This window comes from Bos taurus, chromosome 15 (genome assembly GCF_002263795.3).
Source record: "Bos taurus isolate L1 Dominette 01449 registration number 42190680 breed Hereford chromosome 15, ARS-UCD2.0, whole genome shotgun sequence".
NCBI lineage: Eukaryota > Metazoa > Chordata > Mammalia > Artiodactyla > Bovidae > Bos > Bos taurus.
Window position 1 is genome coordinate 32158841 of NC_037342.1, and position 26105 is coordinate 32184945.

General features: G+C 48.4%; 1 protein-coding gene across 2 annotated transcripts in view; it reads left to right on the top strand.

The window, feature by feature from the left end:
* SORL1 (sortilin related receptor 1) overlaps positions 1-26105 on the top strand; it is a 169617-nt gene that overhangs the window by 108430 nt on the left and 35082 nt on the right. For both annotated transcript variants that reach the window (NM_001192757.2, XM_059874783.1), the window contains exons 22-32: positions 581-754; positions 3008-3121; positions 7356-7478; positions 9875-9994; positions 15496-15621; positions 19211-19318; positions 20475-20606; positions 21442-21573; positions 22541-22675; positions 23464-23619; positions 25654-25803. In NM_001192757.2, coding sequence (NP_001179686.2) covers positions 581-754; positions 3008-3121; positions 7356-7478; positions 9875-9994; positions 15496-15621; positions 19211-19318; positions 20475-20606; positions 21442-21573; positions 22541-22675; positions 23464-23619; positions 25654-25803 — 1470 coding nt within the window. The remainder of the gene's footprint in view (positions 1-580; positions 755-3007; positions 3122-7355; positions 7479-9874; positions 9995-15495; positions 15622-19210; positions 19319-20474; positions 20607-21441; positions 21574-22540; positions 22676-23463; positions 23620-25653; positions 25804-26105) is intronic.

Consider the following 26105-nt stretch of genomic DNA (forward strand, 5'->3'; position numbering starts at 1 on the left):
TTGGGGCCTGCAGGTACTTGGTGTATGTTCATTCTAGTTAAGGGCTTTTGGGTCACAAGGCACAGAAAACCACTCCAGCTAAAAGTGCTATGGAAAGAATGCAGGGAGATGGGAAGGAACCCAAGAGAGGAGGCACGGGTGTGTTGATGGGGACTGGGGCCGGGCCTGGCCGAGCCCCACAACCCCCGCACCCCGGGTACCGGTGTCATCCTTTCTTCTCTTCCTAAGTCGGCTTCATCCTCCTGATGCTGCAGACTTACCTGCCCGCCTCTGACTGGCACAGGTTTTTGCCTTGCATCCCCTGAGACACCCCTGGGCGACGACCCTCCTCCCCCCTGCAGCTCCCCGCCTATCTTGTGGTGTCTCATCGTCCTCCATCCAGATTCCCGGTGGGCTTGGTTTCGGGGCCATCCGATCCACCTGGGGCCCTGCTCACGCTCTCCACTGCACCTTTCTCTTCCTGAGCTGCTTATCGTGGGGTCCGTGAGTCTGTAAAAGGACGAGTCCCTGGGTCTCAGGCCTGCGTTTGGCGCCCCCTGGTGTCTGCTAACCCGGCCGCTGCCACCTGTCTCCTCTCCAGGAAGCAATGCCTGTGCGTCCCGGCCTTGCAGCCTGCTGTGCCTGCCCAAGGCCGACGGCAGCAGGAGCTGCAGGTGTCCAGACGGTGTGTCCAGCAGTGTCCTCCCGTCCGGAGACCTGATGTGCGAGTGCCCTCCTGGCTACCAGCAGAAGAACCACAAGTGTGTCAAAGAAGGTGTGTCTCCTTCTTCCTTTTCTGCCCATCCTCCCCCTTTGATGTGTCTTTGATGCACTCGTGTTTGGGGTTTTTGAAAACATCCAAGGTAGACAATAAAACCCTCTAGACACGGGCATCCTAGTTCACCTTCCAAGGCCCGTGGTCCCTCAGTCCTCATCCAGAACAGGCCCACACTGTTCTTTTAAAGATGAGTTGCTTTGGGGTTAAATGTCGGGGGATGCAGACCTTCCTGTGAGTGCACCTGTCTTTTCTGTTTCTGCCTCTTCCTCTCCTCATCCACCCCACACCAATCATCCCCAGCTCCTCCTGCTTCTGTAAGTGTGCAGGGTACAGTTGGCCTACCCTGACTTCAGCAAAGGACTCCTGCAGAGCTCACCTCATCTCATCCAGCAGTCCCCCTGCCCCCGCCCAGCCTAGAAACATCAGAACTTTCTGACCACAGCCAGAGGTCTGCAGCAGCCTCACCCTACTCCCTCTTGGAATCTGAACACACAAATTCTAACATGTCACCTTGAGTTTTTCCTTTTACCACTTCCCCAGTCCCCAGCCTCACATTTGTTTCGGGGAGGTGAGCCCCTGGAGGGGCCTTGCCACAAAGTATCCTGTTGATGAACACAGCCTGGATTCCTACCTTTCCTTATTCTCAAGCTTATATCTGCTTTGTAATCATAACTTCCCCTCTCACAGCATCCTTTGAGTCCAGGGAAGCAAAAACTGCAAAGTGGCCTTCTGGGCCCTCTTAAAAAATACAGATGGAAAAAAATGAGCCTTTTTGTCTAAGACACAGGGGCACTCTTTCAGGCTCTGGTCATCATCTTAAAGTTGTTTGGAAAGAAATGGGGTTAACACTGAATTCCAGGAGGAGGAGAAAAGGGCCTTTCTCTATCCCTGTCAGAAAGCCTTTACTTAATCCAGACAGGAGGCCAGTCATCACGTGTTCTTAACCCAGTTGACTAAACAGAGCACTTTTTTTTTTTTTTTTTGTCTGTTTGAGGAATTATGACTGCTCACTTTGAAGGAGTCATGGGGTAGGAAAAAATCCTCAAAAATACGTAAAGCAAATCTCCATAATCCTCCTGGTTGTTAATTGAACACACACAGAACATATATGACCGTATATAAACTATAAACTATAGGTATAGATATACTGAACATGTGTATATAAACCTTATAGGTGTAGGTAACCTGAATAGGTATAGATGTACTATTTAGGTATAGATAAACTATATAGGTGTAGTGATAGTGAAGTCGCTCAGTCATGTCCGACTCTCTGCGACCCTGTGGACTGTAGACTACCAGGCTCCTCTGGTAGTCTTCCCTGGTGGCTCAGACGGTAAAGCATCTATCTACAATGCAGGAGACCTGGGTTCGATCCCTGGGTCGGGAAGATTCCCTGGAGAAGGAAATGGCAATCCACTCCAGTACTCTTGCCTAGAAAACCCCATGGACAGAGGAGCTTGGTGCAGGCTACTGTCCATGGGGTTACAAAGAGTCGGGCACGACTGAGCGACTTCACTATATAGGTATAGATATACTGAATATGGATGTTTGAATAATGGCTACACAGGCTTCCCTTGTGGCTCAGCTGGTAAAGAATTTGCCTGGAATGCAGAAGAGCTCGGTTCAATCCCTGGGTTGGGAAGATCCCCTAAGGGAAAGGCTACCCACTCCAGTATTCTGGTCTAGAGAATTCCATGGATGTCCATGGGGTCGCAAAGAGTCGGACATGACTGAGCAACTTTCACTTCACTTCTCTTCTATGGCTACACAGTCCCTTAAGGAATTCCTTGTGGAGTTAGTATTTTTTTTTGTTTTCTTATGGCTATGGCATGTGGGATCATAGACTGGGGATTGAACCCACAGCCTCTGCAAAGTATTAACCACTGGAAGTGCAAAATGTTAGCCACTGAATGGCGAAGAAAGCCCCTGGAATTAATATTTTATAGTGTTTATACGTCTCTACCCGCTAGATCCACCTGATATCATCACTCTCCTTTTTCATCATTGTAACCCCCTCTGCTGCTCCTAGAGGCCTCTCCTCCTCCAATTTTAATTAAAAGAGGAGAGAAGGAGGTCTCCTTGCATGCTGGTTTCCCTGCAGGCACCTGTGCAAAGCATCCCACTTCCCCTTTGCTGTCTGAGGCATGTTATTTGAGGAAGATGAAGGGAAACTCAGAACAGAAAGTCTTTTGGTCCAGCAGGAAGAATGACATTGGTTTCGTTTTCTCTTCTGCCTCCCTCCATGGCCAGAGAACACCTGTCTCCGCAACCAGTATCGGTGCAGCAACGGGAAGTGTATCAACAGCATCTGGTGGTGTGATTTTGACAATGACTGCGGAGACATGAGCGACGAGAGAAACTGCCGTGAGTCCCCGCTTGGCAGAGTTTTTGGGAGGATAGGCGTTTCCTGGTGCAATCAGCACCTCCTGGGCGGGGCCTGGAGTCTAGGGCCCCCGTGATCAGTGATGCCCATTTAAGTGGCTAGAAAAAACATACTGCATACCCTATTACATATATGCACTTCCCAGGTGGCTCAGTGGTGAAGAATCCGCCCGCCAATGCAGGAGACACGGATTTAGTGCTTGGGTTGGGAAGATCCTCTGGAGGAGGAAATGGCAACCCACTCCAGTATTCTTGCCTTGGAAATCCCATGGACAGAGGAGCCTGGTGGGGTACAGTCCATGGGGTTGCAAAAGAGTCAGACACAAGTGAAGGACTGAGCATGCACGTGAGCACATTAGATATATATTATTATTTAAAAGCAAAGCCACGTAAGTGAGCTAGGTACTCATTAGAAGAGATTTACAAATAAGCATTGCATGGTTGAAACTGAGCTGGTTTGGGAGACAGGCAGTCTGGGCTCTTGACTGTGGCCCTTTCCCAGAGATAGAGCTGGTGACCTGAAACAGGTGACCAAGTGATAGCCCTTGAATTTAAATTCAATGTTCAGCCTTTTCAGGGATGGGGAACAAGTTTTCCCTTGTTACCTCCAATTAGGGGATGCCAGCTGCCTGCCAGGCTCAGGAGGGTTGTTCAAACTGAGTAGTGATGCCAGGTTTGGCCTGTGATGTGGGAACATTGGTTTGTGTGCATTTAAGTGTTGTCTTTGGAATATGTAATTTCTAAGGTCTAACTGTTAAAGTATGTGATTCTGTTTAGCAGCATTTAGGACAAACAAATAACTACTTATAGTAGATACTCTGTTTATTGCAGGTTTGGCCGTCTTTCCTTCAGTTAATTTTTAGTGGCTTTGACATCATCTCCTAAGGAGGAGTCAGTCAGTAACGTGTTGACCTGTTCACTCAACAGGTGTATATTGAGGACCCTGGTGTTCCAGGCTCTGTGCTGGGTTTGGAGATAAACTGGTGATTAAAGTAGGCACAAGAGTTTATAGTCTGAAGAGGGTGGTCAGAGAAGTAACCAACCAAGCACATGTGAGCCATGGGCCCTGTAATGGGGCAGCGCCACGAGCCTTAATGAGCCTTAAGAATGGCACCCAGGTCAGACCTTGGGAGGGTCTTAGGAAAAGCTGGCAGAGGGGAGCCAAGCAGAGCTGCAGGGAGGAAAGTTCCAGGCAAGGTGTTCACATGGACGAAAGTCCTGAGGTTGGTGTGTGCGTGGTGTGGGCACAAAGGTGGCATGGGTCATGAAGAACTCAAGTGGGAGCAGTGGGGGCAAGTAGGAGGGTGAGCGGGTGCACGAGACCTTTGAATTTTAGGAAGAGCAGCTTGCAGCCCTTGAAATGACAGGCTTAGACTTTGCCTTTGGAAAGATAAGACGTGGGCAGAATGAATGAGATGAGAGAAAGGCCAGAGCAGGGAAGCCAGACACCCATCTGAAGCCTTCTCTTTTAAATATCTTGCCTTTGGAAATCCATGAGCTCGTTTATCATTTTGTGTTGTAAGCATAGATTAATGGCTGGGGCCTGTCTTGTAGCCCTCGCCCCTGGTGGATGTTATTTCGCCAGCTATCTGCAGAGCCTGGGCCAGTTCCCACGCAGCTTCTTCCAGAAAGCCACTTTAGAAGCAGTCAACTTGTTCAGCTCACCTGGGCCCTGCAATCCCTTGAATTGCCTTTTCTAGCGTGTAGGAGGTTATTACCAAACCTTCTTAATCATTTTTCCTTGACTTCCGAGGCTGCCTTTCATCCCCAGGGACAGGAGTATTAGATAAAAATCTAATTAATTTAGAGAGCGGTAGCCTCTCTGTGTATTCTTCTTTTCTGCAGAAGGGGCATTGATCAAACCTCCTCTACTGACCAGGGTCTCAGGAAGGTGTGATATGTGTGAGGAAATAGCCAAAGCTCCTTGAAAACATTAGTTAATATTAACATCGTTAGAGCAGATGCTGGAAAGGAGTTTGTTACAGAACAGGGTGGGCAAGGAGACACATCTTAGAATTAACACGTTGCAAGGAAATTGACCAGACGTGATGAGACATAGTGGAAGCAGAGAGCTATAAATTGAATGGCCTCATGTCCATTGGCGAAGGGTTCCTCTTTGGGTCCCTGGACTTTGGTTTCTACTAGATGTACATGGTGGGCTCTCATGTTGGTTCAGTGTTTTGCTAGGAAGTTTCCCTCAATCTCCTTCCCACCAGCGCCTGAGCTCACAGGTTTCTCTGAAGAGTTTAAGCTTCTCCTAGGGCTGAATTTTGCAGCCAGCTCTGCCCTCCTCCTGGTTTGGTGCAAATGTTAGCTGTAATTGACCCTCTCAAGACCCTGAGACTTGCTTTCTGCTCTTGTGTTGTTCAGTCCCTCAGTCATGTCGGACTCTTTGCAGCCCCATGGGCTGCAGCATCCCAGGCCTTCCTGTCCTTCACTATCTCCTGGAGTTTGCTCAAACTCATGTCCATTGAGTCAGGGATGCCATCCAACTATCTTGTCCTCTGTCGTCCCCTTCTCCACTTATCCTCAATTTTTCCCAGCATCAGGGTCTTTTCCAGTAAATCGGCTGTTGGCATCAGGCTGCCAAAGTATTGGAGCTTCAGCTTCAGCATCAGTCCTTCCAATGAATATTCGGAGTTGATTCCCTTTAGGATTGATTAGTTTGATCTCCTTGCAGTCCAAGTGACTCTCAAGAGTCTTCCTAGCACCACAGTTTGAAAGCATCAGTTCTGCTCTGCTTTCTCATGATTCCATGTGCTCGGGTCCCGACTAGCCAGATGTGGAGGTGAGGGATGCAGGAGATGAAATGTGGAGCAGGAGAGCGGTGCTCATCTGAGTCTTCCTGAGGGTCTCTGTCATCAAGGAGGAGGGGAGAGGAGGAGGCGAGGGGCATGCTGGTCCAGGCAGGGCTACAGGAGGGGTCAGGCCATGGCTGGGCAGCGCTGTCTGGAAGTTAAGCGAGGCCCCCCACTCCCATCAGCTGCCAGGGAAGAGAAGAGGCGTGGAGACAGAGGCAGGTGTGGGAGGGATTCTGTTGACAGATCCCCTTTCCTCTACGGCAGGCTCCTGCCCTGGGTGGTTGTCAGGCACTGGGGGTTTTGACGTAAATCCCCTGCAGTCTTGTCATTTTTGCATTCATCCCCTGCCTCCCACCACGAGCTCAATTATGGAGAAGAAATGGAGCCTCAAATAAGAGCAGCCAGGGACGTCTGATTGTGGGGTTGCCACCCGCTTCTCACTTCCTGGCACCCCCCCCCCCCACTTTCTTTGCAGGATTCTGTTCTATTCCTGAGAGCAGCCTTCTTTCCTGAAGCCTTTTCTGCAGGGTCCTATGGCTTATGCCTAAACCTGGATCATTTCTATTGAGAAGAGGGAGCAATTATGTTCACATTCTGAGCAGAAGGGCCTGAGGATGGATGGGAAGAGAAGTTGCATTTGTTTAGAGCCCATAGTATTTCGTCCTAATGATGGGCGCTGGTCCCAGAGTTGTTTCCTTACTGACTTTCATAATGATGCCAGGAGGGTAGGTATTGTCTCCATTTCACAGGAGCAGGAACGGAGGCCCAGAGGGGTTGGGTAGAGTGAATTGTGGGTGGCAGAATCCATCCCCATGTCTCGTCACTGTGTTTGTCATCACAAGCACCTGCTCACATTACCTTATCTTCCTTTTCCTGTGGAGGAAACTGAGGCTCAGGGAGGTTAAGATTAATTTCGAAGGAAGGAATAAAGCCAATATTTAAAACCAGTCCTGCCTGACTGCAGGACCCCTGCTCCTGCTGTAGGACTTTCTCTCCACCCTCTCTCTGTCATCTGTATGGTGAGGGGCCAGCTTTGTGGGTGAAGGTGGGTCTCCTAATGGTAGTTTTCCGGATAATGGTATATCTGCTAGTTATTTAGAAAGACACCATCACATCTGTGGGGGTGGTCCTAGCGGCTTATCTAGCGCATCACACCATCTCCTAGCTAGATGACGGCTTCTCACTTTGCCCAGCCCCGTTGGCATCTGGAAGCCGTCCATGAAAGGACAGGCCTTTATGTCCCTTGGCTGTAAATTTCAGGCTATCACGCAGTTAAGTTTTTCTGTACATTGAGGTTTCAGTTCTGTTGTTGAAATTGATATTACAATGAAAACCTGCTTCCTTCACTTTCCACTGGGATGTCTCGGGGAGCTGATTGGATCTACTGAGCCTGTTGTCTCTCTTTCACATCTTAGCAACCACCGTCTGTGATCTGGACACCCAGTTCCGCTGCCATGAGTCTGGGACCTGTATCCCCCTCTCCTACAAGTGTGACCTTGAGGATGACTGTGGCGACAATAGCGATGAAAGTCACTGTGGTAAGGGGGCATGACGTTCAGAAGGGCCCGCGCTCTTGCTCACGGGGAGGGTTGGAAAGGGAGGGTTTCTGAACATCAGTGTGGGATTTGTGATGTCAGTTGCACGGCCAGCTCCATACACATGGTAGGAGTGATTCATTCATAAGGGGATAGAACTTCCTTCACTCTGCAGTGCTGCTGTGCACATGCGTGTAAGACTAGGGAAGATTCCTAAATGAATTCAGGCGTTTAGTAACGGCTCTCCAGCCTTAGCCCGCATTTCTGGGTGGCTGTGAGATGAGCTTCTTGTAGACCCAGAGCTCTACCTTTGTGAATCCTTTTTTTTAAAACTCATGTAATTCAGGAAACCCTGTTAGAAGTCAGCAGATGGCACAAACATTATTTGAGCACCTGTTTTCTGGATCGAAATTTTTATTTAGGAAAATAGTGTGTTGGAACTGAAGCAGTGGTGGATTCTCTACTTCATTTCGTTGATTTCCAGGGGAAACAGCGGAGGTCCACAGAGGTTAGGGGGCTTGTTCAGGGGGATACTGTTAGTTTGTGTCAGAAAAGGGAATTGGAATTCTTGTTTTATAATCCTCTCCTATCCGTTGCAGGAGGCCTGTCTTAGTTGACGGGCTCTGGTGCCAAGCCGGTAGCTGCTGATCATTGTGGGAGGGAAGAGTGCCCCAGCCTGGAGGGGAGTCAGCCTGGGCCCAGATGCTGACCCCACCACTGTGAAGGGTCAGCGAGGCCCTGTGGGGGCCCTGTCTGTCCACAGGGGCACGTCCGGTCCAGCTTGGCCTGTGCTTCCAGATGGGGCCTGAGTCACTACGGGCAGGGCTTTGACTCACTGGGACTGAGATAAGGGGAACCCTCAGAGCAGTTTTTTTTGGGGGATGGTTACATTGTTTTCCTTCATTTTTGTAAAACACAAAGTTCCAGGAAACAGTCCTTGGGGTTCACACACTTCCTGCATCCCTCCCTTGTCCCATCTGCACTCAGAGGGCCCAGCTGTGTGGCCAGCTTTGCTCTCTCAAGGAGGAATCACCACGTGGTCACCCATATATCAGGGTCCTCTCAGCCCGTCACTGGACACACGTTTGACCATTAAACAGTGTCTGTCCCTCGGAGTCTCTGCTTGTGGCCTATTCATGCTGGTGCATCCTGAATCCACCTCGGGGTCTCAGGTGGTCCCCTCCTCAGATCCAGGTCCTCTCTGAGAGTCTCCAGACTGTGTCGTCGTGAATACCTGCTTCCCCAGTTCATCATCAGTCTGTCTCATTGAGGCTGCCACGCTGGGACCCCAGTCGTCTTGGCTACTCCTGTTTTCCTGGACTCTTTACAGTTCCATGGGAAAGTCCTGTGTTGCTGCTGTCTCCAGGGTCTAAGTACGATTCTGCCAGTAGAGCCACCTTTCCTGTCTTGGTCAGGCTACCCCGGTTCATTTGCCTCCAGCCCCCACCCTCCCTGAGACAGTCCACAGGCCAGCATCCCTGAAGCTCTGTTCATGGAAAGTCCCCAGCCTCTCCATTCAGAGAGCTCAGCACTGATCTTGCTGAGCACCTCACACTGATCTGCACTTTCAAGGTTCTCATCACTCTTTCTGAAACCACAGGCTCTGTCTCTAGAAGTCTTCTGAAATTGTGCCTTTCTGGGCAACCAGAGCATTGCTTCCCCAACCTTCTGCCCATCAAGGGAAGCATAGAAAATATTTGTAAAGTGTACCAAGATAAATGGACAATGCCTTTGTGGCCTAGAGGCGTTGAGTGTGAGGTGTCAGGATCTCAGCGCACCTGTGCCCCATTCACAGTGCACTGCAGTTGTCCCTGGATATCCACAGGGCGTCAGTGCCAGGACCCACCACAGGTTCCGAAATCCATGGATGCGCAAGGCCCTCCACGTCCATGGACCCTGCATCCCTAGATTCACCAGCCGTGGATCATAAATGTAGTGCCCGATGCTGTTGTCTGTTGTGTAGTCACTAGATCGAGTCTGACTCTTTGTGGCCCCATGGACTATACCTGCCAGGCTTCTCTGTCCATGGGATTTTCTCGGCAAGAATACTGGAGTGGGCTGCCATTTCTGACTCCAGGGCATCTTCGCAATCCAGGGACGGAACATGAGTCTCCTGTTGGGCAGGCAAATTCTTTATCACTCAGCTACCTTGGAAATATACGGTGCATGGCTGGTTTAATCCATGGATGCAAAACCTACAGGTCCAGAGGGCCAACTATACTTGGGCACCATTCCTCATGATTTTCCATCCCTGGTTTAAGTCTTCCTCTGTGCGTTCTGGATCATCAGTGATGATGGGGATATTGGGTGCATCTCTAACTACCAGGAACCCTGACATCAGAGAAAGAATTCTGAGCAAGCTTTTGCACTCACATGCTTGTCTGTGGTCTCACCTGCAGAAATGCACCAGTGTCGGGGTGACGAATACAGCTGCAGCTCTGGCATGTGCATCCGCTCCTCCTGGGTGTGTGATGGGGACAACGACTGCAGGGACTGGTCTGATGAAGCCAACTGTACCGGTCAGTATTTCCTGGACTCCCTGAGCTGCACTTGACCCGTTCATCTAGTGGGTAGCATTACCGCCCTACACGATTGCAGAATCAAGGCTCTAAGAAATGGACCTTAGAAACTAAGAGCTGGCCTGTGATCACCTTGTGCCAAAATGTTACCGGCTCTTTGCTTCCTTCATTGAGAAAGTCTTGCTATGGAAGAATATTAACTGAGCAATGTCACGAGTGATACAGTTGTTTTACATTTTGGCTCAAGTTTATTTTCCTAGGAACAGTAGTGAAGAGTTTACAGACTGGCCCTTGGTCTGGGGCCCATACACTGGGGAGCAGTGCACTAGCTCATGTTTTGGAATGGAGCATCACGATGTTCCCTAAACATTGAAAACTTAAGTTGTGCTTGCACCTGTTTGGGGTAAGATTTTGTTAAAGATAAAGCTAGAAACAGCAGGAGACGATGAGAAGAAGGCTGAGTGGTCTAAGATTCTAATTCTTCTGCTGGTGTTAGGTTAACTCATGTTCATGCCACTATTTTTTGTGAATGAGTGAATGAATGAACAAACAAGGGCATGTACGTTGTGATGGAGTCGGGGAGAGCAAGGAGTTGGGGCAGTTGTAGAGGCGGAAAAACAAATCCTACTAGCTGATGAGTACATTTTCTCTGCCCCCTCCTTTAGAAATTGTTGCTCAATTCTACCTTAAATCCCTCCAGTGACGGGAATAACGATGTTTCCTTTCACCCTTTTGTGGCAAGTGAGGGCGGAGCTGGTATTTCAGGCTTCCTTTTGCCATCTATTGTTAATGGATCTTCATGCTTGTGAATTAAATCACTTTTCATTCTTTTTTTAAAGATTTTTTGTTGTTGTTGTGGACCTTTTTTTAAAGTCTTTATTAAATCTGCTACAACACTGCTTCTGTCCCATCTTTTGTTTTTTTGGCCACATGGGATCCTAGCTCCCTGACCAGGGATCAGACCTGCACCCATTATATTGGAAGGCAAAGTCCTAACCACTGGCCCACCAGGGAAGTCCCTCATTCCCGTATCTTAATTGTCCTGACCCCAGCAGTATCCTGGCAGTTCCTACACTGTCCAGCAGCTGGGATCTCAGAGCATGCTTCCTAATTTCTAAAAGCAAAAAAGGAAAAAGTAGATCTGCTGTTATATCCCACCCTTGTGGTCTGCTTTGGTTTAGATTTGGTTTGTGAAGGACAGAAATGATCTTTTACTCCTTTATGTTCTCCCAGTGCCCAGTTCAGAGAACCTTTGTTGATTGGGTAATTTGACACAACTGTAGTACTCCATTTTATTTTAGAGGTGCCCTTATGTGGCTTTAAGGAATAAATGGACCTACTCAAAGGCCAAATATATCACACTGTGATCTGTGATGTTGCCAGATTCCTGCCCACCTCGTCAACTCCCCATCCCTGTGTCCTCTCTGGCAGTCTTGTTGTGTGCCCCTCTGCTTCTGGAAAGACTGCAGGTATTACTTTCTTTGAAAGCCTGGCTCGCAGAAGGAGGGATAAACAAGGTCTCGGAAGGAACCACCATCAGCCCAGTAAGCACACAAGGGCTGTTTGGAAGCTTTTGGTTTGGGTGGATCATTGATTGATAAATTAGAGGGGTGCCTCTGAGCATTTCCATTTGTAAGTTTCATGATGACTGGACATATTATTAGCTCAACCACATTAGTCAAACTTGTGTTTCAGCTGCATGAGCTGGTCTTCCACAGTGAATTAACAACTTCATTTCTGTGGGTAGGCTTGTCACTGACCCTGGTTTTACCTCTGGTTTCCTCTGGCAGGACTGCGTGGGGAAATGTAGAGTGCCTACACGGCCACTGCAGCCTTGTTCCAATGGCTGTGCTTCCAAACCTTTTAAAGGCGATTGTCCATCTTCTTCCGTAGATTAGTTGGAGGTAGTATGTGCGCTCACTGTGTGGTTGCTTCATTTCCTGGCCTAGTAAGTTAAGTCATGTGCAGAGCCGAAGAAGTGGGTCAGGGCCTGCTGACTTCTGGTGGGCTTCAGCTCTCATGCATGGTCTGTACTGGGCCTTTTTGTGGCTCTTCCCCTCTCTTGTTTTGCTTTTCATGGAATTGAGCCTTTTATTCTGCACCCCCCAACCCCCCGCCCCACATTGATTTGGAGCTTAAACATTTCATTTCTGTTCTTTTAACTGTTGCCCTAGGCATCTTATGCATATTCCTAATATCTTTCCCCTCTCCTGGACCTGCCTTGATTCCAGTCTCTGCCCATAATGTCAATATTGACAAACTCAGTATATATTTAGTATTTTAAAACACGAGGACTTCCCTGGTGGTCGGTCCAATGGTTGAGACTCCACCTTTCCAACGCAGGGAGCTCGGACTCAATCCCTAGTCGGGAAACTAGGAACCCACATGCTGTGTGGTATGGCCCCCATCGCCCCCCAAAATAAAACCATGAAATACTTCATAGTTTAATTTTACATTTTAAAAAATCCTAAAATCAGTCTTCGTTAGTATCTTTTAGTAACCAAACTTGTTTGTAGATACCTACCTGTCTGTCACTTCACCTTCCTGTGTTCACTGCTTCCTTCCTGTGTTCAGCCTTCAGCGTTTGTAGCAGAGTCTATGAGTCATAAACTTAAAAGTTTTTGCTTATATAACCATGTCTTCCTTTCATTCTCAACACTGAAATTGATGCATCTGGTTTTCTAGATTTGTAGTAATTGTCCCTAAGTATTTTGGTGGAATTATTCCATTTCTTTCTGGCCTCTTTTGTGTTGATTTCAATTCTCCTGTCAGATTATCTTTTCCAATAATAACTGACCTTCTTTTCTCTCTAGTTGCCTTTAGGTTTTTTTATATTTTGTTTGTTACCCAGTTTCACCTACCTAGGCGTGAAATTATTTTTATTTATCCTGTTCGTTGTCCTTCTAAAATCTGAGGATTTACATTTTTCATCAGTTTTCGAAAGCTGCAGCCACTATCTTTCTGCTGTGTCTATTTGCTGCTTTGTCTTCTCTTGTCTTTAGCAGCAGCTCTCAGCCATTCACTGGACTTTCTCATTCTGATATTTATACCTTTGGTCTTTAGATTTGCTGTCTCCTTATGACTGAGTTACTTCCTCAGATTTCTCTTCCAGTTCAACAGTCCTCTTTTTAGCTGAATCTAATCTCCTATTTCACACATCCACTGAGCTGTTTTTATTTCCATGACTGTATTTTTTATATCTAGAATTTCTATTTGGTTCTTTTTCAGATTTGCCTTTTATTTTTGACCGTCCTTTATGCTCTGTGTTATTTTTTACATTATTAATCATGCGAGTTGTGTTGGTACTTGCATTTTTTTCCTCCTTCATTTTCTAAGAGTCCAGTGCTTTATAATAAGGCAGTGCTTTTCTTGTCACAGTAATTAACTCATCTCTTCTGCCCCACTTTTATTTGGCTAATGTTTTTGATCAGGTATCACAGAGGGTCTTGCTGAGTCAGGAGAGATGTGTTCATGTCAAAGAGTAAGCCATAGGATAGTGGCCTTTATTAGAAACTCTGATATTCTAATTTCATGATGATTTGCCTCAGTAGCCTTTCTATTCTTAGTCATGATGGACCCTGCTATCCAAAGGATTCTTTTTTATCTGCCTCAAATTCTTTAGTCTATTTTAAAGTCCATCTCTTTCATCCTTACAGTTAAATATTATCAATTGAACATATATCATTCATCAGACACTCAATGTCAGAGAGCTAGTAAGTTACTCAGAAGACAGAAAAAGAGACTGTGTTAAGCATTGCAGCCCTTCCTGCCCATTTGAATGAAATTGTGCAAATTAATTAGTCTTTCTCAGCTCAGCATCAGTGATAGAATCTGGAGATGTCAAACATGCCCTTCAGTGTTGTCCACTTGGAAACTCCATTAGCACTCAAATTGTTTTCAATTGAAATCCATAGGCTGAATAATAGTGAGTATTTCAGTGTGGCAGTGGTTTAGGTGACAGTATCTTTTATGATAGCGAGCAGAGCTTTGGTGAGGAATTTTTCAAAGGGCTATCAGATTTGTAAAACCAATAAATCAGAAGTATTCCAGGCAATGGCTGTTACCGGGACAAAGCTCATCTAACATGCAGGGACACATTTATTTTTCTTATCAGAGATAAGTATATTTTAAAAAGATATTTAATGGATCCTGACTGCCAATATTGTAAATACTGAAACTTCCTGTAGATTTATTTGCATGTGACTGGACATAGCATTGGTCTTTGAGAAGGCAACAGACGATGGACCACCTTTTGTTGTAAAGTGGTTTGAAAAATCGGGGGCTTTGTATTTCAGACTATAGCCCAAAATAGCCTCAAATGCAGTAGCCATTCTAGAGGGCATTGGAAGCCCATTTTCCCAACCCTTGAGTCACTTATTACCCACCATCTCAACTGAATAGGTAACTATGGTTTGCACTCAACAACCCACTTTTGTTTGTTTTGCCTGCTCCTATCACAAGGACACCCTGTCCACACAGTTCAACCAAGAGAGCCTGTCTGTCTTGGTTATGTTATTTCATGCTGGTTGCAAACAAGGCCAGCCCTGGCTTGCATTCAGCAGTGAACAGACACAAACTGCTCTCTGCATCAGAGGAGGGAAGGGAAATCTGATGGAGAAGGTGGCCAGTAGTGTTGCTTGGGTTGCAGGCAGATATTATGCATCTGAAATAGTCTCTGAAGTTTTGACATTTTCTAAATGACTTCCAGGTGGCCTCAGCCCGTGTATGCAAATGAGCCTGTTCGGTTATAACAGTGACTATTTCCCTGGCATTTTAGTTTTTTTTTCTTTTAATGATTGTGGAGGATGCCATGTGTTATTAGCGGGTAGATGTCACTCTTGGCTATCCAGAAAGTTAAGGAATTCTAGATTTCTGGGCCTGCTTTCTTTGTGATTTTAGATGCATCTTTTATGCTCTTTGGACCGGAGGTTTTCCACTTAGGAAACTGGGCAGTTCATTTAGAATGATAAAATCAGGCCCTTTCACAACTTACAGGGCTCTTTAGATATCAGTGCAGATGATGACATCAAGGTCCCTACAGTGTCTGGAGCAGGTCTAGGACCCAGTGCCCCGAGCACCCACGGCCTGTTCTTGTCCAGCAGAATCTGGAGGACTGAGAAGATTAAGTAGCCAGGTGGACTGGAGAAAGCCTAGGCTTTGGACTTGGACAGCCCTGGTGCTATGACTTCATTATCTTTGTTACTCTCGGTGACCTTCTGAGAGTCCTAAACCTCGTTCTCATCTATAAATGGGGGGTAGTCCTGACCTCACAGGTTGCTGTGAAAGTGACTGAGTTTTTAACGTGTACATCTGTGCTTGTGTGACACTGGTGAACCCCGAGGCTTGAGCTAATGCCCCTTCAGGAGACTGCCTTCTGCCTTTAGGGTAGTCCCCCGTCATACCTGTTAGAACACGCCAGCTTTGTAGTCAGCTGCTGAGGGTGATGGGGCTGCGGAGGTGAAGGAGGCCTTGACCATGTTTCTCTCCTGTTTCGTTGGCAGCCATCTATCACACCTGTGAGGCCTCCAACTTCCAGTGCCGAAACGGGCACTGCATCCCCCAGCGCTGGGCGTGTGATGGTGACATGGATTGCCAAGACGGCTCTGACGAGGATCCACTCAACTGTGGTAAGTGTAGGTGCTTTGGCCCCAACCCGCACGTCTCCCATGTCTGCTGTTCAGGAAGAGGGGTAACGGATGGGCCAGGAGATGGACCAGAGTCCCCGCTGTGCCTGGCGCGCACTAGTGAGCTCGCCCTTGCTGTGTGGCACTGCTGTTCGACGTGTAGGTCTGGGCTATGTGATTTTAATTATTTATTATTATTATTTATTTATTAATTTTTGGCTGTACTGGGTCTTTGATTGCTTTGCACAGGCTTTCTCTGGTTGCGGCGAGCAGGGGCTGCTCTTTATTGAGGTGCACGGGCGTCTCGTTGCAGTGGCTTCTTTTGTTTTCCGGAGCACAGGCTTTAGGCGTGCGGGTTTCCGTAGCTGCTGCCGGTGGACTCTAGTGGTTGTGGCGCACACAGGCTTATTCGCTCTGAGGAATCCTCCCAGACCAGGGATCGGACCTGTGTCCCCTGCAATGGCAGGGGCCTTCTTTATCACTGAGCCACCAGCAAGTCCTGTAATTTTAATTCTTGTGCAAGCAGGTTGCCTCCATAAAAACAAGAAAAGAAATGGGAAACCCACTAATCCACCCAGAACACTAAACAGGGTCACATTACCAGTGTTCTGCCAGAAGTTAGCCAACAGTTTCTGTATAAACGGCATACTTTATGGCTGAGAGGGTGCTGTGATGGTCCCTTGGGAAAATGGGTACCACTCATAAGCCAGACGGAGAAGGCAGTGGCACCCCACTCCAGTACTCTTGCCTGGAAAATCCCATGGACGGAGGAGCCTGGTGGGCTGCAGTCCATGGGGTCGCTAACAGTCGGGCACGACTGAGCGACTTCACTTTCACTTTTCACTTTGATGCATTGGAGAAGGAAATGGCAACCCATTCCAGTGTTCTTGCCTGGAGAATCCCAGGGATGGTCGAGCCTGGTGGGCTGCCGTCTATGGGGTCGCCCAGAGTTGGACATGACTGAAGTGACTTAGCAGCAGCAGCAGCAGCAGCAGCATAAGCCAGAACTTTTTCAGTGTAGTTGATTTAAAGAAGGACTCTGAGATGGTTAATAGAAATTAAACATAAAATAGCTGCCGCACAAACATAATATATAAAATGCTTTTTCACACCAAATTAAATATATATTTTATATTGGAGTATAGCTGATTTACGGAGAAAGCAATGGCACCCCACTCCAGTATTCTTGCCTGGAAAATCCCATGGGCGGAGGAGCCTGGTAGGCTGCAGTCCATGGGGTCGCTAAGAGTCAGACACGACTGAACGACTTCACTTTCACTTTTCACTTTCATGCATTGGAGAAGGACATGGCAACCCACTCCAGTGTTCTTGCCTGGAGAATCCCAGGGACTGGGGAACCTGCTGGGCTGCCGTCTATGGGGTCGCACAGAGTCAGACACGACTGAAGTGATTTAGCATAGCTGATTTACAGTGCTGTGTTAGCTTTAGGTGTGCAGCAAAGTAATTCTGTTTTGCTGTTGTTTAGTCACTAAGTCGTGTCCACATCTTTTCAACCCTATGGACTGTAGCCCATCAGACTCCTCTGTTCATGGGATTTTCCAGGCAAGAACACTGGAGTGGGCTGCCATTCTCCAGGAGTTCTTCCCAACCCAGGGATAGAACCCATGTCTCCTGCTTGGAAGGTGGATTCTTTACCACTGAGCCACCAGGGAAGCTTGATTCAGTTATACATATACATATATGCATTCTTTTTCAGGTTCTTTCTCCATATTGGTTATTCCAGAATTTTGAGTATAATTTCTTGTGCTATACAGTAGGTCTGTTTTAGTTATATACAGTAGTGTGTACATGTTAATCCTGTGCTTCCTCGGTGGCTTAGCAGTAAAAAACCCACCTACCAACCAGGAGATGTGGGTTCGATCGGTCACAAAGAACCCCTGGAGAAGGAATGGCAACCCATACCAGTATTCTTGCCTGGAAAATTCCATAGGCAGAGGAGCCTGACAGGCTACGTCAATGGGTCCACAGAGTTGGACACGACGGAGTGACTGAGCACATTTATTCATTAGGAGCCTTATGCCAGAAACCAAGGGCAGAGGCCACTATCCACATTTTCTATTATTTCCTGCCTTACATCCCTAATTTTCGTGGGACTGCCGTCTTCTGCATGCCGCTGTGTGCTCTGCTCTCTTCATGGCACAGTGTTCAAGTTGTTACCAGACATCTGTATTTCTCCGTGGTTAGCATTTTCACGGCAGATACCCATCCTCTTTGCATTGTTGCTGTAACGTCGCTTACTTGGTCGCTCCCTGGTGGGGTGATGTCCGTTTTGCACTGTCATGATTGTAAAAACTGTTCATGTCCTTGGAAATGAAGGCTTAGTTTTCTCTTGAGATACTACTCCCTGGGGTTATCCCTCCATATGGAAGTGCTGGGTTGCAGGTTCTGATCCATTTCCATGATTCTTGTTGTTTCCAGATTTTATTTCCAAGCGATTATACCAAATGGATCTCCATTAGTAACATATTGGATGTTTCCCCAAGCCTCTCTTGATTTTTACCTTTTGACTTAAGTGAGTGGTAACTTGTCTTGTTCAATTTAAATTTTAAACTTTTGAAAAACCTTTTCATGCCGAAATCTACTTCCCCATCTCGTGGCACTCATTCACTGTTTCTGTTTTGATGTCCTTTGAACACTGTCCTGGGGATGATGACTTTTTACAGGATTAAAACACATTTTCTTGCCTTATCCCTGATCCTCCTGAAACTATTCTGCCAAGAGTTGGGTTTACAACTGACCTACTAGAAGTGATTCTTAAGCCAAATGTCTGGCAGTTGCTTTCTGTTCGGGAAGAATGGATGACCTAGTACTAAAAGTTCTCCACTAAGTGCAAAACCTAAGATTCTTAACATTTATGGGGTAAAGGTTCTTCAATAGGGCTTTGGTTTAGAATTTCTGAAGATATAAAATGCTGAGTGATGTAAGAGAGCTTAAAAAACCCCAGGGTCTATAAAATCAGGGTTCATGTCCTCTTTTTTCCCATCCACTTGGTGCTTTCGTTTTACTTTTCATAAAAAAAGTCTTGAGTAGATGACACATTCACACGGTTCACAGTGGACAAGTGTAAGGAGATTGAACAGTAGATCTTCTCCCATCTGCCGGTTTCCCCGCTTGCTGTGTATCCTTTCAGAATGCTTTTGTGCATACATGCAAATTTAAATATATGACATGTACTTGTCCTGTTTTTACACATGCAGCATGCCACGCACATTGTTGGCTACCTTGGTTTTTCAGATAACTGTCTATCTAGGACATGTGTTCACCGAGTGCTTCTTCAGTCTCTCTATACCAGTCTGGTGTTCCTGTGTACAGTAGCTTATTTCAGTCCCCTGCGGTTGGATATGTAGGTGGCTTTCAATCTATTACAAACAGTGCTGCAGTGAATAAGCTTGTTGCTCTGTTACTTTTCACTCATGTGGGTAGATTACATTTCTGGGTCAGAGTATGTGTATATCTGTAATTGTGATAGCCCTCCATAGGGAGACACACATGTGGGTATAAATATCCGCGCCGCGGTGATGTGAATGTCTGCCTGCTTCCTCACTCTGCTGCTCCTTGCACCACTTTCCAGAGAAGAAGTGCAACGGGTTCCGCTGCCCGAATGGCACCTGCATCCCATCCAGCAAACACTGCGACGGTCTGCACGACTGCTCCGACGGCTCGGACGAACAGCACTGCGGTGAGTCCTCACGTCGGGCTAAATCCTCTCCTCCCCTGGTACCTGCCTGCGTCAGGTCCTGCATGGCCAGGACCCTGAGGGGGTGGAGGCAGAGAAGCATGGTTTGGGTGAGGGAGAGGAAGCAGGGGGCCACGTAGGGTGACCGTGGAATTAGGTCATGGTCCATGATCATCACTGTTCAGCTGCAGTATGTCCTGTGAATGGACCAATGATCTGGAATTGGACACTTATTTCTCCTCCTTCATTGGTTTTGCTAGTTGCTGATTATCACTCGGCTAACAGTTTTAGGCACGGTGACTCTGTATGCCATGTTTTCTTTGGACCCAGAAAGGTAGTCTGGGGTCAGTGGTGTTCATCCTTGGGAAAAGCAGGCTGGAGATCCAAGGATGAGTTAGTGTGGCAGTTCAGGCGTAAAGGCCACCTTCTTCCCATGTCCTCACGTGGCCTCTTTGCCTGCATCTCTGGTGCTGCTTAGAAGGACACTACTCATATAGATCCTTTTAACCTTATCTACCTCCCTTAACCTGGATTTCCTCTTTAAAGCTCTATCAGGGAGCTTCCTTGGAAGTCCAGTGGTTAAGACTGTGCTGCCAATGCAAGAGGCATAGGTTCAGTCCCTGGTCGGGGAATTAAGATCCCACATGGCATGTGGCACAGCCAAAAACAAAATTAATTAAAAAAAGCACTGCCCTTTGTCCAAATCCAGTCACATTGGAGATTAGGGCTTCACCATATAAATTGGCGGCAGGTACAGTTCAGTGGGTAACATCGGTCCTTCATAGAAGGGGTTTGCCAGGCCCCATATTCGAGAGTCAGTGTTCTGTGATAGTGGTTAAGGTCGTGGGCTGTGATGTCAGGCAGCCCTGGGCTTCAGTTTTGGCTCCACCCTCATCAGCCGTGTGCTCTTGGCAAAATACATAATGTTGCCGTCCCCTGTGCTTCGTTTGCGACACGGGACAGTAAAACCTCTCATCATGTGGTGCTGGGAGCTTACCGAGGTCCTGAAGCTCAGGGTTTGCTCAAAGCTTGTGGTTGGTAGTGGCGTCCATTACCCCTGCCTCCTGAACGCGCGTCCGGTCAGAGCGCATCCCGCCGTGGCCCACGAGGCCCCCAGCTCCAGGGGCTCACGGCCCCTTCCCCTCCTGGTCCCTTTCAGAGCCCCTGTGTACTCGCTTCATGGACTTCGTGTGTAAGAACCGCCAGCAGTGCCTCTTCCAGTCCATGGTGTGTGACGGCATCATCCAGTGCCGGGACGGCTCTGACGAGGATCCGGAGTTCGCAGGATGCTGTGAGTCGGGGCGCTGGAGAGACTCGGGTGGGCCACCCCAGGCATGTGCCTCCGTCCAGTTTTCAGGTCTCCACTGAGGGTCCAGACTTGCGTTTTCTAAGAAAGGCTCACCTTGGCTGCTTTGGAAGCTTGCTTGTTAGTCGTTGGTGCACAGCTCAGGGGGGCGGGGTCAAGGTCGACCGTGGTCTTGGCCCACGTGTCACCTCCTTCGCAGCCTTTCTTGTGCCCCGAAGTGGCCCCTCACCTTGCCGCAGTGTCTGTGCCCCGCTCACCTCCACTCTGCACACTGGAGTTATTTTAGCCGGCCTCCCCAGCTGGTGCCCGAGAGCCGGTCCTTGTCTCGTTCACGGCTACAGCCCTGTCCCCAAGACTGCCCTGCCTGCATGATAGTAGGGACTTGCATCAGTCTGCTCAGGCTGCCCAAACAGAGGACCACAGCCCAGGGGGGCTTAATCTCTTAACAGTTCTGGGGGCTGCAGATCAGGGGTTAAAGTGTCGGCAGGGTTGGTTTCCTCTGAGGCGCCTCTCCTTGGCTTGTAGACGGCCATCCTCTGTCTGTGTCTTCACTTACTCTCCTTATGAGAACACCAGTCCTGTTAGATTAGGGCTCCATCCTAATGTAATGACCTCATGTTAGCTTAATTACCCCTTCAAAGACCTTATCTGCAGATGTTGTTGCAGTCTGAGTTGCCGGGGGCTTTCGAGGAATCCTCCAGCCGGGCCATCTCTTGGTGGAGGGCCTTTGTTCTTGCCTCTTGTTTCCAAACAACAGTGCCGCGTTGAGCTCTCCAGTGTGGGAGTAACCTGGACTTATGTATGTTGGTTCCTTCCCTAGCCCGAGACCCCGAGTTCCACAAGGTGTGTGACGAGTTCAGCTTCCAGTGTCAGAACGGAGTGTGCATCAGTTTGATCTGGAAATGTGATGGGATGGATGACTGCGGCGATGACTCCGACGAAGCCAACTGTGGTAAGGAGACCTCAGCTCTGCCCCCGGGCATCCCAGGCTCCAGGTCACATGGTGCTTGGCTTTGTCTTCTCCCTCTTCAGCCATAGTTCCTTCCAGGTCTTGAATCTGCATGTAACAAATTGAGTCTTAAAGTGAGAACCTACCCCCTAGCAGAGATTGGTTGGTTGGTTTAGTCACTGAGTCATGCCCAACTCTTAGCAACCCCATGGACTGTAGCCCACCAGCCTCCTCTGTCTGTGGGATATTCTGGGCAAGAATACTGGAGTGGGTTGCCATTTCCTTCTCCACCAGCAGACGTTAGGGTGTATTTATTCTGTTTTCTTTCTCCAGTTAGGAAGTTGACATTGTGTATAAGGAATATGGTAGAGGAGTTATGGTAAATATTTTGGAGTATATTTCCCCCCCACCCCCTAAATGTTACAGATGTCACAGCATGATGGAATCATTGTTACTAATGGGTTATCATCAACAGTTAGGGCATTCCTTCAGTAGACTATCAAAATTCATACTTGGGTATCAGGACTTCCCTGGTGGTCCAGTGGCTAAGACTCTGCTCCCAATGCAGGGGGCCCAGGTTCCATCCCTGGTCAGGGAACTGGGTCCCACATGCCTCAACTAAGAGTTTGCATAAGATTAGAACCATAAGATCCCATGTGCTGCAACTAAGACCTGGTGCAGACACAGAAATAAGTAAAATAATAAAAGGATAAATATTAAAAACCCACTCGGGTGTCATTTGCAAGATGTAGAAGCATAGGTCAGAGAATATGACCTCGGGTCCAGGGAGGCAAGGTTTTGTCCAGTTTGTGGATATGCTCTTGGTCTCCCTCCAGTCCGGGAAGCTGCCTTGTCCTCTGGGAGGGTCACGCGGGCTGCCCTGGGGCTTGGGTGAGGAGCCTGTGGGTCCTTGGAGGCCTGTGTTCACGCCGTGCAGGCCATACAACTGACCCTGCGGTTCATCCCCCAGAAAACCCCACGGAGGCCCCCACATGCTCCCGCTACTTCCAGTTCCAGTGCGAGAACGGGCACTGCATCCCCAACAGGTGGAAATGTGACCGGGAGAACGACTGCGGGGACTGGTCTGACGAGAAGGACTGCGGAGGTGAGGGTTGGGGACGGCCCCGCCACCCAGACCACATAGAACTCACCTGTCTTCCTCAGCGTCTGGCTTAGGCAGTGATTTTGGGTGGGTGGGTCGGGCGGGTAACTGAGTTGTTTTCTCTCGCCCTCCCATTGTGAAATCGGCACAGTTGGCCTCTCCTGTTCCCAGGGTTGTTCTTTCCAGGGCACAGTGGGCACTTGAGAGACTGGTCCCGTGAGTTTGGGCTGCAGACCCACAGCTCCTTGTTAGAACAGCAGCCTCTGACCCCACCCGAGCCTCCCTCCTGCAGTGTGTCCCGCAGTGTAACAGGCACTCTGGGTGACGCCTGAGCCATGATGCGCACATGTGTACGTGATACATGCCGAGGGGCCACACAGGACTGTCCCTTTCCTTTTTGGTGTTCTTGTCCCTGAGCTGCTCTTGAGGTGGTTGGGGTTGAGTGAACCAGAACTGGTTTAACCTGGATAGGAATCAATTCTCCCATCTTTGCACCAGCCTGCACAAGGCCCTGCAGAAGCAAACGCATCTGAATACTAGCCCAGGGCAAATATAATAGGTGAGGTGAATCTGCTCCACAGAAGGGAAGGGAACAGTGTGTCTTGACACCCCTCCACACGTGATTCTTAGATGAGCCACTGCTCAGAGCAGTCCTGGCACACAGCCTCCCACCCCACTGCCCCCCAGCTGTGCAGCTAAACCTGGGACATCATCCTGGTCTGGGACACGTCGGGGTCTGAGCTCAAGCTTCCTGTAACATTTTGGGTGTCCTTGTTTGGTGTTTTCCTCAGATTCACATATTCTTCCCTCCCCCACTCCCGGGCCCTCCACGTGTCTGCCCAATTACTACCGCTGCAGCAGTGGGGCCTGCGTGATGGACAGCTGGGTGTGCGACGGATATCGAGACTGTATAGACGGCTCGGACGAGGAGGCCTGCCCCTCGCCTGGTAAGTATGGCCCCAGTCCTGACCCGGGCACCTGCTTCAAGGAGAGGACCTTTGAGGCTGCACCCTGGGTGGCCCAGGGCAGTGCCCTGCCCTGGGGGACTCTGCTCTGTGGCCAGGCTCCTTCTCACCTCCAGAACAGGGAGATCCCTGGGCACTCAGAAGTCATCTTCCCTCACTGCCCTCCGTACCTGGCTGACCACCGTGGCTGCTTCCTCTCCCAGGAGGTTACCGTGGGGATTGTAGGGAAGGTCTCTGTACTAAACTCTGCTAAATCTCTGGTTTGCTAGTTGGCAGCCATCCTATTAAAAGAAGGGTAAGCAGTGCCATCTAGTGGCTGAACATGGCAAGGTACCTGGAGGTCTGTGCTTTCACCTTGTTGCTGGAAGCCGGGATAAACCCTGAGACCCTCGTCAAGGCGCCCCGGTAACTGCAGGCAGAACTGTGTCTTTTTCCCAACAGGTTTCCATTTCAGAGTCAATTATAATAAGAGAATAGATCATCACTTGCCGCGGTTTATATAATTCTTTTCAGCAAATTCCTAGATCCTTTAAGACTGTTTTCATCCCATCTCTTCTCTGTTTAAAATCGTGAGTGGTGGGATTTCCCTGGCAGTCCACTGGTTAAGACTTCACCTTCCAATGCAGGGGGCTCAGGTTCAATCCCTAGTTGGGGAGCTAAGATCCTACATGCTTTGTGGCCAAAAACCAAACCAAAACGTAAAAAACAGAAGCAATACTGTAATAATTCCATAAAGACTTTAAAAATGGTCCATATCAAAAAATCTTTAAAAAAAAAAAAAGTAACTTTTTAAAAGGCTCATCACTGGTTTATGCTTGTCCTCTTGTCCAGAAGATAGACCCTAACCCTTGAGTCCTATTTTCAAGGCCCTGTTTGAGCCCTGTTAGACCCTTTGTCAGAGAAAGCAATGACACCCCACTCCAGTACTCTTGCCTGGAAAATCCCATGGATGGAGGAGCCTGGTAGGCTGCAGTCCATGGGGTCGCTGAGGGTCGGACACGACTGAGCGACTTCACTTTCACTTTTCACTTTCATGCATTGGAGAGGGAAATGGCAACCCATTCCAGTGTTCTTGCCTGGAGAATCCCAGGGACGGGGGAGCCTGGTGGGCTGCTGTCTGTGGGGTCACACAGAGTCAGACACAACTGAAGTGACTCAGCAGCAGCAGCAGCAGCAGACCCTTTGTGCTTGCCATGACTTATCGCTTCCGTACGCTGGGCTCCTCACTTGCTGTGGACAGACCTGCCTCTTGTTTACTTAGATTCCTCCAGCAGAACTTGTGCCCTGTCCACCTTGATGTTGTCCCCTTCTTGCCTTCTGTGAAGCCCACTGTCCATCAGGGCAGACAGAAGCATGGGATGCCAATATGTCATCACTATGTCTTGCGTTACAGCATGTAGAGCACCTGTAGGGAATCACTTGGGTAGTTTCTAAAAAGTGTAGAATATCTTATGTATTTATATATATTTTTCCTATGTTTAAAAAAATGCAGAATCAGAATTTCTGCCTGGAGCCCATGAGCTCCCCATGTGAATGACAGGTTGACTGATTGTCTTGTGGGGATAGGGAGGCGGGGGAGTGGGGAGTCTCACGGCTGCTTTAACATCTTTCAATGGCTCCCTTATATAATTTTCACCCTTTTCTCTCCTGGCCAAAGGATACCATTTTCCAGTCTGTTTGCAGATTCTGTGAAGTTGGTCTTAATGGAGCTTAGCTTTCTCCCGTGACAGCCTGGGATAGAGTCCTCTCTTCTCTGAAGTCTCTAGCCACTCAGCCCTGTCTGTCAGCTTCCCAGTTTCCAAGGTTCTGTTGCTTTTGTCTCCATCAGGGGCTTCCCAGGAGAGAAGCAGGGTGAGATGCTCGTGTCTTATCAATCTGCCATCTTCGCCAGAGCTCACATGTCTGTTTGGGTTCCCATCGAAATTCCCAGAGCACCGACATCCCCAGCACATCTAACAGGTCGCTGTTGCTGGCCTCAGTATTAAAAAAGTGAATTTTAAAAACCTTTTCTTCTAGCCAATGTGACTGCTGCCTCCACGCCTACCCAGCTCGGGCGGTGCGACCGGTTTGAATTCGAGTGCCGTCAACCGAAGAAGTGTATCCCCAACTGGAGGCGCTGTGACGGCCACCAGGATTGCCAGGATGGCCAGGACGAGGCCAACTGCCGTGAGTGGTCGGCAGGGCCGTCTGCCCCTGGGGAGGCTCCAGGAGAGCAGGACAGCTCGTGCTTGTGCTTTGGGTCTCATATTAATAAATTCTGGCCTTATGCCTCCATTTTAGAGATAGGAAAGTTAAGCTTCAAAGAGGGTCACCTCGTCCGCAGCAGATTGGAGCATTTACTTAGTATTTTCTTTGTACAAAACTGTGATCTTCTCATCATAACCATGTGGAAAGTTCTTGTAAGGAGGAATACTCCAAAACAACACAGAAATTAAATGGGGATTAGCATAAAATCCTGCATTTACATG